This window comes from Phalacrocorax carbo, chromosome Z (assembly GCF_963921805.1).
Source record: "Phalacrocorax carbo chromosome Z, bPhaCar2.1, whole genome shotgun sequence".
NCBI lineage: Eukaryota > Metazoa > Chordata > Aves > Suliformes > Phalacrocoracidae > Phalacrocorax > Phalacrocorax carbo.
Genome location: NC_087548.1, coordinates 30436682 through 30451954, shown reverse-complemented (window position 1 = coordinate 30451954; position 15273 = coordinate 30436682). Strand labels below are relative to the sequence as shown.

Sequence of the window (15273 nt, the reverse complement as noted above, 5' to 3'; positions counted from 1 at the left end):
CAGCACAGGTCTGAGATCCACCCAGGCAGCAGAGCCAGAGATGAGTCTGGAGACAAGCACTCCTGTGGCATAGCTCAGGTGGGGACCCACACCCCTGGGGCAGGCTGAAATTGGCCATGTGAGCCCATGGGCAAGGTGCAGGGTGGGAGTCCTCGGGAGACTAGGCAGGGCCAGTAGGGCTTATCACTGCCCTCAGGGCTTCTAGAGTCTGGTCTTTTATTCTGGATACCAAAGGGTCTGTTATTCCTAGGGACAGCAAAAAGGGTGGGAGAGTTTTTTCTATACATGTGCCGGAGCCTGTCAGATTGTTACACTGTTGGCTGTTTATCCAGGGTATTCACTAGTGAACAGATAATCCCTGGGGTAGAAATGTCATTGCCTTGAAATTTGTTGCAGGGACTTCCCTGCATTCATGCAGTGCAGACAGACATTTTAACATCCAGACCGTGTCAGGAGGTACATAGTACAGTAAACACCTTTCTCATCGCTTGCCATATGCAAGAGATCTGGGACAAATAGCAGTTTAATCTCAATTAATGCCATACATTCTTTCTCTAATGCTCCTCTTTCCTTGCCCTGGCAGGATGCATTGCCGACAGCATGAGGACATTAGAACCTGCAAGGTCACAGATTGTATCTTGTATCCCACAGGCAGATGGTGGGTTTCAAGGGAGTACATAAATTTGATTTCAGGAGATCCTCATTTAGTACAAAAATAACTAAAAATTTCTCGGGAGAACGTTTGAATATCTTCAGTGGAATACATGGAAGAGAGTGAATAGCAAACTCCTTTTTTCAGAAAACAACAGCGCTGGGGTGGGGTGGTGTAGTTTTCCTGATACTGTAAATCCTTTATTGTTTAGTTTGCTTTGATATTCATACTGACTCACGTACATCTAGAAGAGCTGTGACAGATTGGAAGCTTTAAGTACTTTGTTTCCTATTTACTTTCAGTAACGGGCATGTTCAACGTATTCAGTTATGCAAAGAGTACTGACATAAAGAAGTATGTAAGGTATATACCTTATATATAGTATTTAAAGAAATTGTTACATTTGGGATAAGTGCTTATTTTTGTTTTTAAGTGTAGTTGATCTTTGTGATTGGATAGATGGCTAATGTAGCTTCTGTATCATTGCACTCTGCCTGGAACAGGAAACAGGAACAACTCTCTTCTGTACTTTTTGTATCATAAACCAAGACATATTGGCTGCTTAAGTAAAAACTTTGTTGCTTCTGCTTATTGGAACACCTCCTTCCAGAACCTTCTTTTCATTGTTTACATAAAGTGGAAAATTGATGCTTTGCATTGCTCCATGTTTGTGCTTGGTGACAATTGTAGTCAATACCTGGAATGAAAGGCAAAAGTACCTTAAGATATCTTTTTTGCTCTTTTGCACAAGAAATAAATCTCTCTGTCTTGATAGACAGCTCATTTATACTGGAAGTTACAGTGCCATTTTGTGGAATCATTATGGTAACTAGCTTGAGTTTGCCTCATATCAGCATCCTTTTTTTTCTTTTTCCTTTCAGACAAAGCCCTTTCCAAAATTAATCTTCGGTTCTCTTTGACAGTGTAACTGCTGATGGTAAATCTTCCACAAATAAGCAGAAATCTAAACCGCCCCTTCCAATATGCATGGTGACATACGCATATTGTCCTGAAACACCAGTGTGACCTTGTAGCACTTTCTGAGTTAAGTGTTAACTGAGACATATTGTAAAGACAATATATACATGTCTTTTAAAAACAACTGTTAAAAACAAACTGGCTGTAGACATGAAAAATAACAAGAAAGGTTTCTTCAGACATATCAACCATAAACAGAAAAGAAGGAAAACATAGGCCCACTGTTAAACGGAAATGGAGAATCAATCACCAACGATGCTGAAAAGGCAGAGGTCCTCAACACCTTCTTCACCTCTGTCTTTACCAGCACTGTTGGGTCCCAGGCTTTGGGAACAAAATTGCCAATTGAACCAAACACCAAACCACCATCAGTGAAGGAAGAGTTAGCATATGAATTACTACAGGAGCTTGACCACCCCAAATCAATGGGCCCTGACGCCATCCACCCGCAGATGTTGAGAGAGCTGGCTGACATCACTGCAAGGCCACTCTCCATAATCTTCAAGAAGTTGTGGAGAACGGGGGATGTCCAAGAGAACTGTAGGAAGGCAAATGTTACCCCTATCTACAAGAAGGGCTTGAGGGAGGATGTGGGTAACTATAGGCCCATCAGCCTTACTTCAATCCCTGGGAAGGTTATGGAACGAATCCTCCTGGGGGCCATCACAAGTCAAATGAAGCGCGTGATTGGGAAAAGCCAACATGGCTTCACTAAAGGCAGATCGTGCTTGACAAACCTGGTGGCCTTCTATGACAAAGTGACTTGCCTGGTTGACATGGGGCAGTGGACATTGTCTACCTGGACTTCTCCAAGGCCTTTGATACAGTATCCCCCAGTCTCCTCCTGGAGAAATTGATGTGTTATGGCCTGGACAGGTGGTCTGTGCAACAGGTGGGGAACTGGCTGACAGGCCGCACCCAAAGGGTGGTGGTAAATAGCTTTTTCTCAAACTGGCAACCTGTCAGTAGTGGAGTCCCCCAGGGATCAATATTGGGCCCAATGTAATTCAATATCTTTATAAGTGATCTGGATAACGGCATCAAGTGTAGCCTGATGAAGTTTGCAGGTGACACCAAGTTGAGTGGGGAAGTAGACACTCCAGAAGGGAGAGCTGCTCTGCAGGAAGATCTGGATAGGCTGGAAGAGTGGGCCAGCAAGAACCTTATGAAGTTCAACAAGGACAAGTGTAAGATCATGCACCTGGGAAAACATAATCCGGGAGTGCAGCACAGACTGGGATCCACCTGGCTGGGGAGCAGCTCTGTGGAAAGGGACCTGGGGGTCCTGGTGGTCAGGAAGCTCAACATAAGCAAACAGTGTGCTGCTGCGGCCAAGAAGGCCAACAGGGTTGCGTCAAAAAGGGCATCGCCAGCAGAGATAAAGAAGTCATCATCCCGCTCTACTCAGCACTTGTTGAGCCACACCTGGAGTACTGTGTGCAGTTCTGGTCCCCGCTATGCAAAAAGGATGTGGACAGGCTGGAAGGGGTCCAGAGAAGGGTCACCAAGATGATCAAAGGACTGGGAAGCTGCCATATGAGGATAGGCTGGGAGAACTGGGTTTGTTCAGCCTTGAGAAAAGGGGGCTTAGAGGGGATCTCATCCCCATGTACCAGTACTTAAGGGGTAGCTACAAAGAAGATGGAGACTCCCTTTTTACAAGGAGTCACATGGAGAGGACAAGGGGGAATGGACACAAGTTGCTCTTAGGGAGATTCCGATTGGACGCAAGTGGGAAATTCTTCACAGTGAGGACAGTCAACCATTGGAATAATCTCCCCAGGGAAGTGGTTGACTCGGCCACATTGGACACCTTTAAGAGTCATCTGGACAGGGTGCTGGACCATCTTGTCTAGCCTGTGCTCTTCCTAGAAAGGTTGGACTAGATGATCCCTGTGGTCCCTTCCAACCTGTGATTCTGTGATTCTGTGAACTGTTCACTTGGGGTGGACAGAATTAATCATTCACATGAAAGATGCTGTACTTCTGTGGATGACTATAACTACTTTCCCACAAAAGGTTGGACCAGATGATCATTCAAGGGCCCTTCCAACCTGGGCAGAATAAAATTTGGCCAAAGATCTGTAACAACGCTCAATATCATCCAGATTCAACTACCGTGAGAGTGCAAGCTGTAGTCCCTACTTTGGTTTGATACTCAACAGAAAGCCTAACATACTTTGAGGCACTATTGGGGCTCAAAGCTATACCTTTTAATTTTGGCCCCAGGGAGACATTCAAGTAAGTGGCGCTCAAGTGAAGCTCTCCTCATACTTTGTTATGCTTCAGTACTGTGTAACACTGCATGAGTCTTACGGGAAGTAGCTTTTCAGGCCTAATTGCCTTTACGTGTATATTTTCCTTTAGAAATCTTAAGAGCGTCTGTAAGAACATTGTAACCAAAGAGAAGCAAGGCTTGTAAGGACCTTTTGTTTCAATTTATATGTGGGCCAAACAGTAACTGTTGATGAATGTAAGGGTCACCCAAATCTTATTTTAATAGTGTCTTTCATACAATTAATTGGTAATAGTTTCCACCTAGAATAAATTAAGCATAGACAACTACCTGATCAACAACATAAGAGTCCAAGGGAAAACAGTAAAATATGCCAATAATTAGAAGTCTGAGATCATAGATGAATGTGAGTAGCAGTGGCTTCTGGCTCTTGAATGATCAGTTGAAGGGAATTGGCAGAATGGTGGCTGAATGGTGGCAGAAGGGAATTGGCAGAATGGTGACCTGGGAGATAAGGAATGGCTACTTTTTTTCCATGAGTAGTTCAGTTCTTCTATAAGTCAGTACCAACAGGAGTTAAAATCAGGAGCAATAAAGAAAAATTGCCATCTGCTTTGTGCAAAGTATATTAAAACCAATTTAATGTAAGCATTTTAAAATTATGTAATTTATAGTGGTGATGCAGTCTAGTTCTAAAACAAAGTCTTGAAAACAGTGCCCAATGCTTTTCTAAAACTGGAATGTTCCCCTTAGAATGGAAGACCGCTCTGTTGGTGCTCCTTGTCACTGGTGATGCCCCTCATCACTGTGCATTCCTGAGAAAATTCTTTCCAGCTAAATTGGAAGATCTCCCTAAAAAGATTATTTCTTTGGTTTTAACCAGACAAATAGGCATCCAACTGGCAATTTCAGGAAGTTCAGCTCATTATAACAAATGACATTCTATCTGAAGTCCTGGGCCTTTATACATTGGCATGTATCTTTTACTAAATTTAGTAGAATTATTGGCTGTGCTAAATTTAACACAGATGGAAAATCTAGAGGTATGTTCAATGGGCATTAAGTACTAAGATAAAGAGTTTATTGACCTTTAGGCTCATTGGTAGCCTCATTTTATAGATCAACTCTATTTGCAGATCCTAACACATGGTTAATATCTTCTTGTCCTTTGTCTAGCCACCTGGATATATTATTGAACTTGGGTGAGTTTCAAAGAGGAAGTTTCATATATGAAAACCTAGAAGGAAACGAGTCATTCTGCAGAGTTGTTTTTAATTCTCTTATTTGTAAATCCAATGTGTCCTTCAACAACATGGTTGTGCTGCTGTTGCAGGTTAAGTGCCCTGGGTATGGTGTAGTGAATAATCTACTAATGGACTAACTAGCTTTGTTTACAGTATGTTATTATTCATCATATGAATTGCAACAGCAATAAACAAGTGTTATAGACCTATGCAGTCTGTATCAGGTACTCTTTAAACGGGATGCAGTGAATCACAAATGCCTCAATTACTTTTGCCGAAGACTAGTGAACTACATGCTAGTTAGCTATGCAATCATTAGATTAGCAGCAGCCAAGCAAAGATTTTGGGGCAGGAGCTTTGTGGTTTTTCCAAAAAGGCATGCCAATTAAAAGAAAAATCATTGGGATAAAAAGTGTCTTGATCATCAAAAACTGAATTTCTGAAACAATTTTTGAATGGCAAGTAGCAGAGGGAAAAACAAACTGATTTTCAGGTGGACCTTTGTCGGTATATGAAAGGATTATGATTATATATGGTTGTGTATATATATTGTGATTATGTAGTGATTGTTTATGTGTGACTTTGTCCAAGAATAGGGAACTGAAATCAATAACCAAGAAGTCCTTGGGTCCAATATCACTTAATAGGGATAAAATTAAAGGTTTCTGTACAGTTCTGTCAAGACACTCTTACAACCCTAGCCAGAGAATTATTGCCTCTTTGTTTATTTTTGAAGCATTGGGTCTTTTAGCATGGCTCTGGTTGATTACTAAAACATACAGCATGGTCCAGAGAAACCATATGAAGTTTTGCCTTTACTGTTAAAATTAATAAGATTTTCTTTGAGGGGACATGGCATATGGAGATTTCTATCTCTTTGATGACACTCTCAGGTGACACAGCATGTTTGTGCTATTCAATTAATTTAGCTACTGATTCTGCCCAAAGCCATTCAGTGAAGAAATTGTAAAACAGCTGGAAATGGAAAGGAAAGTCTGTTTTTGTATTACATAGGAAAAATACTTCATGCAACAGTAATTATATTTCATGACTCAAAATATGAGTTCATTAAACCTAATCTTCACTCAATGTTCTTTGGATATACTAGAAAGAATTAATCTGTTGCAAACATAGATGTTTCCATGCACCAGTCAGTTTACATTTTCCTCCTGTCTTTTTCACCCCTCATGCCTGCCATCCTCTGTTGCTAGGGGCTGAACAGCTGGCCTCCTGACCTTTATTGTAATTTTATTTGAATTAGCAGGCAGACCATGCACAAGAGTAGAGAGGTCAGTTTTGTTTTTCCCATGGCAAGTGTGCGTCATGGCAATAAAGTGAACGCTGCCGGTGCTGTGGATGTTACAGAGCCAGACCATTTGTTCCGCAAAGAACTAGGCTATCCACATTGCTTAGATCTTCTAGGATGGGTGGCTGTAGCATAAACCTTTCTGAAGGCTTCTGTGTTCTGGAATGCAAGACCCAAGCAGGCACATTGTGCTGAGCAGTGTGTTGAGCCCTTACAGCAGAAGACCTGCAGGAGGTACGGCTGTGGTGCCAGACTGTGCGATCTTAGTGCTGAGCTCACTTTGTAGTTGTTTCAGTCCATGCCTTGTGTCTCATCCGTCACTTTAGTGTTGCTTTGTAAGTGTATTGGTTTGACTTTTAAAGTACATTACAGCCAAAGGAAAAGCTCTTTCTAATAGGTAAGGCCATCAAAACATATTTTGTGGGATTTCCCCTCTCTTCTGCCTTCCTTCTTCTTTCCCTTAGTTCATGTGATAGTGATTCTATCGCCCAGGTTACAAAGGGCTAACAGCAGCTTTAAGCAGTCACATGAAGCAAGGGAAGATGACATGGGAGCAGCAAGAGGTAAGAAAGGAAAGAGTTATTTCTTGATTCCTCTGTGTCCTTGTTCCAGGACTTAGAGCTGTCTCAGTTACCCTGTCCTTGCTGAGCAACTTTCTGTGTAGCATGTAAATAAGAAAAAGAGAAGGACTGAGAATGAATTTAAGTGTTAGGAAAGGTTTTCAAGACCATGCCTGAAATGTCAAGGCTTATCATAATTTATACAAGAACAATACCACTAGCAATTACAGCTTTTGGTGACTTCAAAGCATTCTGCAAGCATGTTTTCTACCTTTACAAGCTCGAAAACTACTTTAATTGATACTAAATCTGACAGATAAGCAGCTGAAGAGGTAGAATTGGGATTCGACAGCAGCTTTGAGTGGGAAGATGCAGGGGTGGAAATCACATCTTCTGTCTTTACATAGCTCCAAAAGTTAAACTAAAGCCCTTCTTTGACAACTTCATTCTGTTCTAACCCACTTGTTTATGTCTCTGTAATTTTGAGGCATTAATAATTGTTCCAGGAAAGTGAATTCTTCTGGAACATGCCAGCTCTGCTTAGAAATCTGCCACAAGGTATGAACCTTTGTTCTGAAATAATTACTGTCCAAAGTGTCATTTTGATTATTAGTAATTCAGGTGCCTAAATGCCTATGTAACAGTCACACAAGGTTTAGCCGATAGATGCTGGATCTTTGTCCCCAGTAGGACATTCTTTTAAGACCAGCTAATTCAGATCGACTTCCATTACCTCTCCCTGTGATCCCAGCATACAGGGAGCAAATGGTTTAGTGTTTAATGTTTTATAAATACTGGCATATATACAAATAATTGACCCCGTGTTGCTAGTGTTGCACCCTGTACATTCACTTGGCTATATGTAAAGCTGAGAGAGTTGAAAATAACACTGGTGGACATGATGCTGAATGCAAAATGCAGATCAATACAGTAAGAGAAGGCAGAGCAAAAGTTGAGAACTGTAAAAAGAGAGTTGTAGTTACTTGGTGTTCACTAAAATGTTTGGATCCTACTTGAGGGTATTGCCATTCTCTGAGCTTCCTTTTATTTTAATTTTCCCAAATAAATTCTGCAAAATTCTTTTAACTGAGGAGACTGTTGGGGAAACTTGTTTTTGAGACTTGCGTTGGACTGGGAAAAGAGAATTTGAAGCCTACGGAAAGTGTCCATGCCTATACTATGTAAAACTCACATTTGGTTTTCCTAACAAGACTGTAATTCAGTGCAGGCTAGGGGACAGACTGAAGAGAAAAGATTCACGAGCTTTTCAGGCTAAGTCTGGATAGATTATTTTTCATCATAGCTGCATGGAAAGTTGGCAAGTTTTAGCATAACTGCTACACATGTTAGGTTTTCATGAGGTGTTTCTTGACATATAGGTGAAATTTGTCCACCTACTATGATAAAAATATTTTCTAAAGCCAAACTCTAGAACATGCTGAGCTTTTAACCTGCAAGCAGGTATTTGAGCCCTGCCTTAGCCTTTGATAAACTGGATACGTCATGGGACAAATCTTATCTGAGAACTTGACTAGAAGAAAGTGAGTTGTATGGAATTTTCTTGCAAGATCACAGAGGGAAAAAATGCTATATGAGCCAAACAGGAATAATAGACCTCTGACAGCTCTGGTATGGATTATTCCCAAACAAACGGCTTTTGATCTTTATTTGCCGTATGTTAAATATCTGCTTGTTTGATGTATTTCCTGCTATGAATAATCATTCCTACCCATTAGTTTTTTCAGATGTGTAACTTCTGTTATTACTGAAGCAAAATTCTGATTTAAGTCAGTTCTGTTAGTTCTCATTTCTTAAATTTTATCTAAAGGATAACATGCCATATCCCAAACAGTTTCCAAGAGATAAATATGTTATTAGTGTACAGAGGGATTGCAATTGCCATTTTGAGTTGACATGTCAGCAGTAAAGTTTTACAATTTACAATCAAGGACCACTTCCTCCAAGCACATGGACCACTTCCTCCAAGCTCAAGATTGGTGCATCACCAGGAGGAAGAGGTCAGGCAGAGGAGCCAGGAGACCTGCATGAATGACCAAAGAGCTTCTAGAGAAACTCAAATGAGAAAGGGAGGTTCACAGTATGTGGAAAAAGGGACTGGCCACTTGGAAAGAATATAGGAATGTTGTCAGGGTATGCAGAGATGTGACGAGGAAGGCCAAGGCCCACCTGGAATTAAATCTGTCAAGGCATGTCAAAGATAACAAGAAGGGCTTCTTAATATACATCAGCAGTAAAAGGAAGACTGGGGATGCAGTGGGGCCACTGCTGAACAAGGTAGGGGCTCTGGTGACACAGGATGAAGAGAAGGAGGAGTTACTGAATGCCTTCTTTGACTCAGTCTTCACTGCTAAGGCTGGCCCTCAGGCATCTCAGCCCCCAGCGAAGAGAGGACAAATCTGGAGAAAGGAAGACTTACCATCAGTTGAGAAGGACTGGGTCAGAGATCACCTATGCAGACTGGATCCTCACAAATCCATGGGCCCCGATGGGATGCACCTGCGAGTGCTGACAGAGCTGGTGGGTGTTCTTGCTGAACCACTCTCCATCATCTTTGAAAGGTCGTGGAGGACAGGAGAGGTGCCTGAGGACTGGAGGAAAGCAAATGTTACACCAATATTCAAAAAGGGCAAGAAGGAGGAGCTGGGGAACTATAGGCCAGCCAGCCTCACCTCCACCCCTGGAAAGGTGATGGAGCAGTTCATCCTGGAGGTCATCTCCAGGCATGTAGAGGACAAGAAGGTTATTAGAAGTAGTCAACATGGGTTCACCAAGGGGAGCTCATGCTTGACCAACCCGATAGCCTTCTATGATGGCATGACTGCCTGGGTCAACGAAGGAAAGCAGTGGATGCTGTCTGTCTCGACTTCAGTAAGGCATTTGACACTGTCTCCCACAGCATCCTCGCAGACAAGCTAAGGAAGTGTGGGTTGGATGAGTGGACAGTGAGGTGCATAGAGAACTGGCTCAACAACAGAACTCAGAGGGTCGTGATCAATGGAGCAGAGTCTGGTTGGCGGCCCGTCACTAGTGGTGTTCCCCAGGGGTCTGTGCTGGGTCCAGTCCTGTTTAACATATTCATCAATGACCTGGGTGATGGAATAGAGTGTAACCTCAGCAAGTTTGCTGATGATGCCAAGCTGGGAGGAGTGGCTGATACACCATAAGGCTGTGCTGCCATCCAACGAGACCGGGACAGGCTGGAGAGCTGGGCCGAGGCGAACGTCATGAAGTTCAACAAGAGCAAGTGCAAGGTCTTGCACCAGTACAGGCTGGGGGCTGACCTGCTGGGAAGTGTCTCTGCTGAGAAGGACCTGGGAGTGCTGGTGGGCAGCAAGCTGACCCTGAGCCAGTTTTGGGCCCCCCAGTTTAAGAAGGATGTGGATCTCCTTGAGCAAGTCAGGCAGAGAGCTACCAAGATGATCAGGACTGGAGCATCTCCCTTATGAGGAAAGGCTGAGAGACTTGGGTTTGTTCAGCCTGGAGAAGAGAAGGCTGAGGGGGGATTTTGTCAGTACCTAGAAATATCTAAACGGTGGGTGTCAGGATGATGGGACTAGGCTCTTTTCATTAATGCCCAATGACAGGACAAGGGGCAATGGGCACAAGTTGGAACACAGGAAGTTCCCACTAAACATGAGAAAAAACTTCTTTACTGTGCGGGTGACAGAGCAGTGGCACAGGCTGCCCAGGGAGGCTGTGGAGTCTCCTTCCCTGGAGACATTCAAAATCCACCTGGATGCATTCCTGTGCCCCTGCTCTAGGTGTCCCTGCTCAAGCATGGGGGGTTGGACAGGATGATCTCCAGGGGTCCCTTCCAACCCCTAACATTTTGTGATTCTGTAATTTCTTAAGAGAAAGAACCATTTGAAAAATAATCAAACTCTCTTTAAGATATAGAAGTCTTTCTGGAGTCATTAACTATAAATGATTGCTGGCTGGGACTTGTCTTTTGCACCTGAAATTTAAAGTATTCATTGCAGAGCTAGAGGAGTTTTTAAAAGGCATATACAGCTCTAGTTCCTAGTTATTCTGCCCTGCTCTTGCCATTCTGAAGAGAATGCACTCTTGGTTTGTTTTATATCTGCAAGTTGAAAAAAGTGTAGTTAGATGGAAGTGTGAGAGGACAGAACTAAAATCAGACTTTCTCTGTTGAGAAGCATGATTGTAAGAAGGATAATATTTAATAGTAATTGGAATGTCTTGGCAAAAGTGCAGGAGCGAAATTGTTTATGTAAATGGGTGTCACGCAAACTCATTTGATTTTATGTTTTGTTCAAGGCATTGTATAGAGTTTTTGTTTTTTTTTTTCTTTAGAGTGCATTTATTGCTTAAGAAGGCAGGATCAAGTACAGCTCATTGGTAGGGTTGCTTTTAAAATTTTCCTGTGCTTTTTAGATTAAATAAGGAAGAGGTTTGTTAGGGAAGTGCCAGAGGGACTTCAGATGCTTCAGTCTTCTTTCAGTTGCTGGAGGGAAGGAATGATATGGTCCAGACCTTATAAATTGGCACATTTTAATACTTACTTTTGCAGCATTTGCCCACAGATACGAATTTATGGTCTGCATATTAATCTTCTCTAAGCACGTTTGACTTACATTCTGCTTCAATGATAGATGTAGATATCTACAAATATGGAGCTTTTGGAACAATAACATGTCAGACTGCTCACACTTGTGCATAACTAAGTTTGATCATAAATTCACTTGGCACCAATGGCATTTGTAGTGTTATTCCATGACTCTTCTTGCAGAGTTAGTGTGTCTCCTCGCTCTTTTGATTTAATCGTCTGACCATTTGTACAAATAAAGCAAACGCGTCATACTGTCAGAAACTGTTAGGTGGCTGAAACAGAATCAAGGTATTGATTATATTAAGCCTATAAAAAAGATATCTGTAAATTTAAGCTCTCCAGAATTACTGTTTTGTTTGTTTTGATTTTTAAACCTGACAGGTTTAAAGCCAGAATGTTGCATATTCAAAAGAGGCAGCAGGAGGAAATCTTTGAGGGACAGAAAATTACCGTACTAGTTTTGTAATCAAATATATGATTCTCTAAAAAGAAGGTTTTTGCACAAAACTTAGCTCTGCCAGTTTATCCTTGCATATCATTTAATTAACTGAGAGAACATTCAGCTGCCATTTGAAGAATTATATTTTACTTGCTTTTTATATGGTACTATCATAGTTATCTGCACTCACCCATTTGGACAGTTTCATTCATATGGACATTTAATAAGGTCTGTAGCCTGAAACTTGAGAGTTCATGCTGCTTCTGTTGCAGTTTATCCTTTTTAATACAATTACAGGTGGCATTGCTCAAAAAACACTTTTCTTATTTCTGATAAGGTAATTGTTAACAATACCTTCTGACCTAAGCTTCACAGATGAAGTGTATATAGGAAGAAAATTTCATCTACATGGCTTCCACTCACCAGAATTGAAATATTTCTACTTCTGCGATTTCTAGGTTGTTATACAAAGCAGATTTCACAAAAGCTTCACAATTCCTGTTACATAGAGATATTATCAGTTAGTGTATTTAGTGATTTCTCTTTTCTGCATAGCTTAGGTATGCTCAGTGTAACACTTCACAAACATGCTCAACATGATACTTCATTATGTCAAGGATGACAATATTGACACTGTAACTGAGTCAGTGTTTATTATTAATAAATTATTTACTATTATATAATACTACCATTAAAAGGGGGCTTTCTAAATATGTCTGTTGAAATTTCTGCTTTATGTGATTCGATGTATTTTTTCCTCTTTAGGCTGTGCTGAGTCCTCTTATAGCAATCGCACTGAAAATATCTCAGATTCATGAGAGGACAGGGCGAAAGGGACCCACTGTCATCACCTGAAGCCACAGAAGATTGTTAAACCAGGGCCAAAAGAGGAACAGCAAGGAAGAGACAGGACCTTGCTGAAACATGTTAGCCATTTGTGCCTTGTATGATTTAAAAAGTTTTCTTGGGGATAGAGGTAGGGTGGGAAGAAAAATTCAATATAATATTGAGCATATTCATTTGCATTGATCTCCAAATACAATAGTTTATTGACTTCTTTGTTTTATCTGCAATATCTTAATTTCAGATAACAGTATAACCAAAGAAAGAGGCCTTAACCTTCAAATGTTGTCAGGAATGTGACAGAAAAGGAAAACTGCTTGTTTTTGAATGCGGTGATACAGGTTGGGGAAATTTCAGTTAGGGAGAGAGGCGGAGGAGTTGCAAAGCAAAGGCATGTTTGGGATTCTTGTCACCCTCTTATTGGTTTATGAAGAGGTATACAGAGCATGTCCGAGGCATAAGGGCTGTATACAAAGCTTTGCAAAGGGTGTATTTCCTCACCTGACACCACTCCTCCTCTCCTGTCTCTCCCATTGCTCACAGATGCACGCTTTGTATTGTGTATTGTATTGTGTGTATTGTATACACACTTGCACAAGCTCCCAAAGAAGGGGTTATCCCATATATTTTTTACCCCTGCTTTTAAAGCATATCAATGTGACTTGTGCCTTTAGATTTTCCTGATTTTTTGACACTCTGGTTTTGTTTTTCCCTCCAAAGGGAGGCATTTGTCCTATAGAAGCTGATTGTGTCCTTCCAGCAATATGTCGGGTGTGGAATCTGCTGTCTTTTACAATATTCCTCATGTCAGCAGATGATATTGGTGCTTACTGTGTTTGAAAGGTAATCACTGCAAGTTGAGCAATTTTTAATGAAGGAGTTGTTATGAAAGTTTTTTAAGTCTTTGGAATACTCATGCTCCACTTACCACAAAGTGGTAAGTGAAGCATGTAGTGAAGAGGAAATGGAAACAAACACTAATGAATTAAGTAGAAATACTTGTCTGATCCACCAGCTGGACGCAATTTCTGTTAGATTCTTTGTAACAGTGGGTCATGGCGTAAAAATTTGGAGAGTGCAAAGGGAAAAGAGGTGTCCTGGCATAGATCTGAGAAGGATGTTGGGGATATGGACATCAGCATTTTCTGCTTGTGAAATGATACTACAGTTCTAGTTACGATACTGTGCTCTGAAGAAGAACACAAACACTTTATGCATGTGACTTGTTTGAAAGCTTTGCTTCCTTGGGAACAGTGTGGTCACTTCATTCATTTGTCAAGGTGGCTTTGTGCAACTTGCCTCTTTGCAGTGTGTTTCAATTTGTTGTGGTTGTCAAATTTTAGAGCAATTTATATAATATTGCAGCGAAGGAAATTGCTTTGTTTTCTTTCAACAATTCTGTCAAAAAATTGCTATGGCACTTAGTATACAATAAAGAATAATGCTGTATTTCTGTCTTAATACGTAATTATGGACAAGACACACTGCACTTTCAAGCATCCTAATAAAACTGCTTTTAATACAATTACATTATCTATTTAATTGACTCTAAACAAGTGAGGTACTGATGTTCTTACATAGTATTGTACCTTGCCATTAAGTATTCCCATAAACCAAAAGAGATTTTAAGGCTTTAGTTCTTTTTATAACATTTTTTTTTTGAGATGACCACAGCATTCTCACACAGTCTGGACATACACTTTTCAATGTAAGAATATTCATCTTTACAGAAAACTTGTTTCTCTAATCTTTCATTTTTCTTATAGATCAAAGTCCTCTAGGTGTAGGATAGTAAGCTCATAACTAGTGATCACACATGGTCAAGCATAGACATACTCTGAATTATGATGGTTCAGATTACTGGGCTGCATGAAAGAATGTTCCGAAAGGCAGTCCAAGAGCTGCTAAAATCTCCTATATGTCCTCTGACAATGAAATGATTTTTGTTTGCATGGTGAACTTGCTAGTGGTAGTACCAAGTATCCCATTTGACAAGCTTCTGGGGCTCGGACTTGCACTTTGAAAAGAAAGAGGTACTGAAGCCAGGCATCTTTCAAGGTATAGTGGGAAGACTCGTGAGGAACAAATCTGGACTGTAAAGGAGCATACTTGTGCTTTTATGAGGCAGCCACTAGAGCACTAGCTGCAGTAGATGGCAGTCTGCTTTCATGAAGGCAGTCTTTGAGAACACGGGATATATTTTAAAATCTCAGTACTGACTTTGTCCTGGGCTTCAGAAACAATAGTTGTGCTTCTGTACTGAAATGGGTTGTGTGTGGTTTTGAATAGCTGTCAAACAGCAGGCTTCCAGAACTAGCCTAACCCCAAATCCACTCACCATCCCTTTTTTTATTATGACTGGTGATATTGATAAAATGTAACAACTGGTATTTTCCACCAGTTAATTGCTTTTCTCTGCAAGAA

General features: G+C 41.1%; 1 protein-coding gene across 1 annotated transcript in view; it reads left to right on the top strand.

Moving 5' to 3' along the window:
* PGM5 (phosphoglucomutase 5) overlaps positions 1-14374 on the top strand; it is an 85307-nt gene extending 70933 nt beyond the window's left edge. Inside the window, exon 11 of the mRNA XM_064438062.1 lies at positions 12772-14374. Within this exon, the coding sequence (XP_064294132.1) occupies positions 12772-12861 (90 nt within the window). The 3' untranslated portion in view covers positions 12862-14374. The remainder of the gene's footprint in view (positions 1-12771) is intronic.
* The last annotated feature ends 899 nt before the right edge of the window (positions 14375-15273 follow it).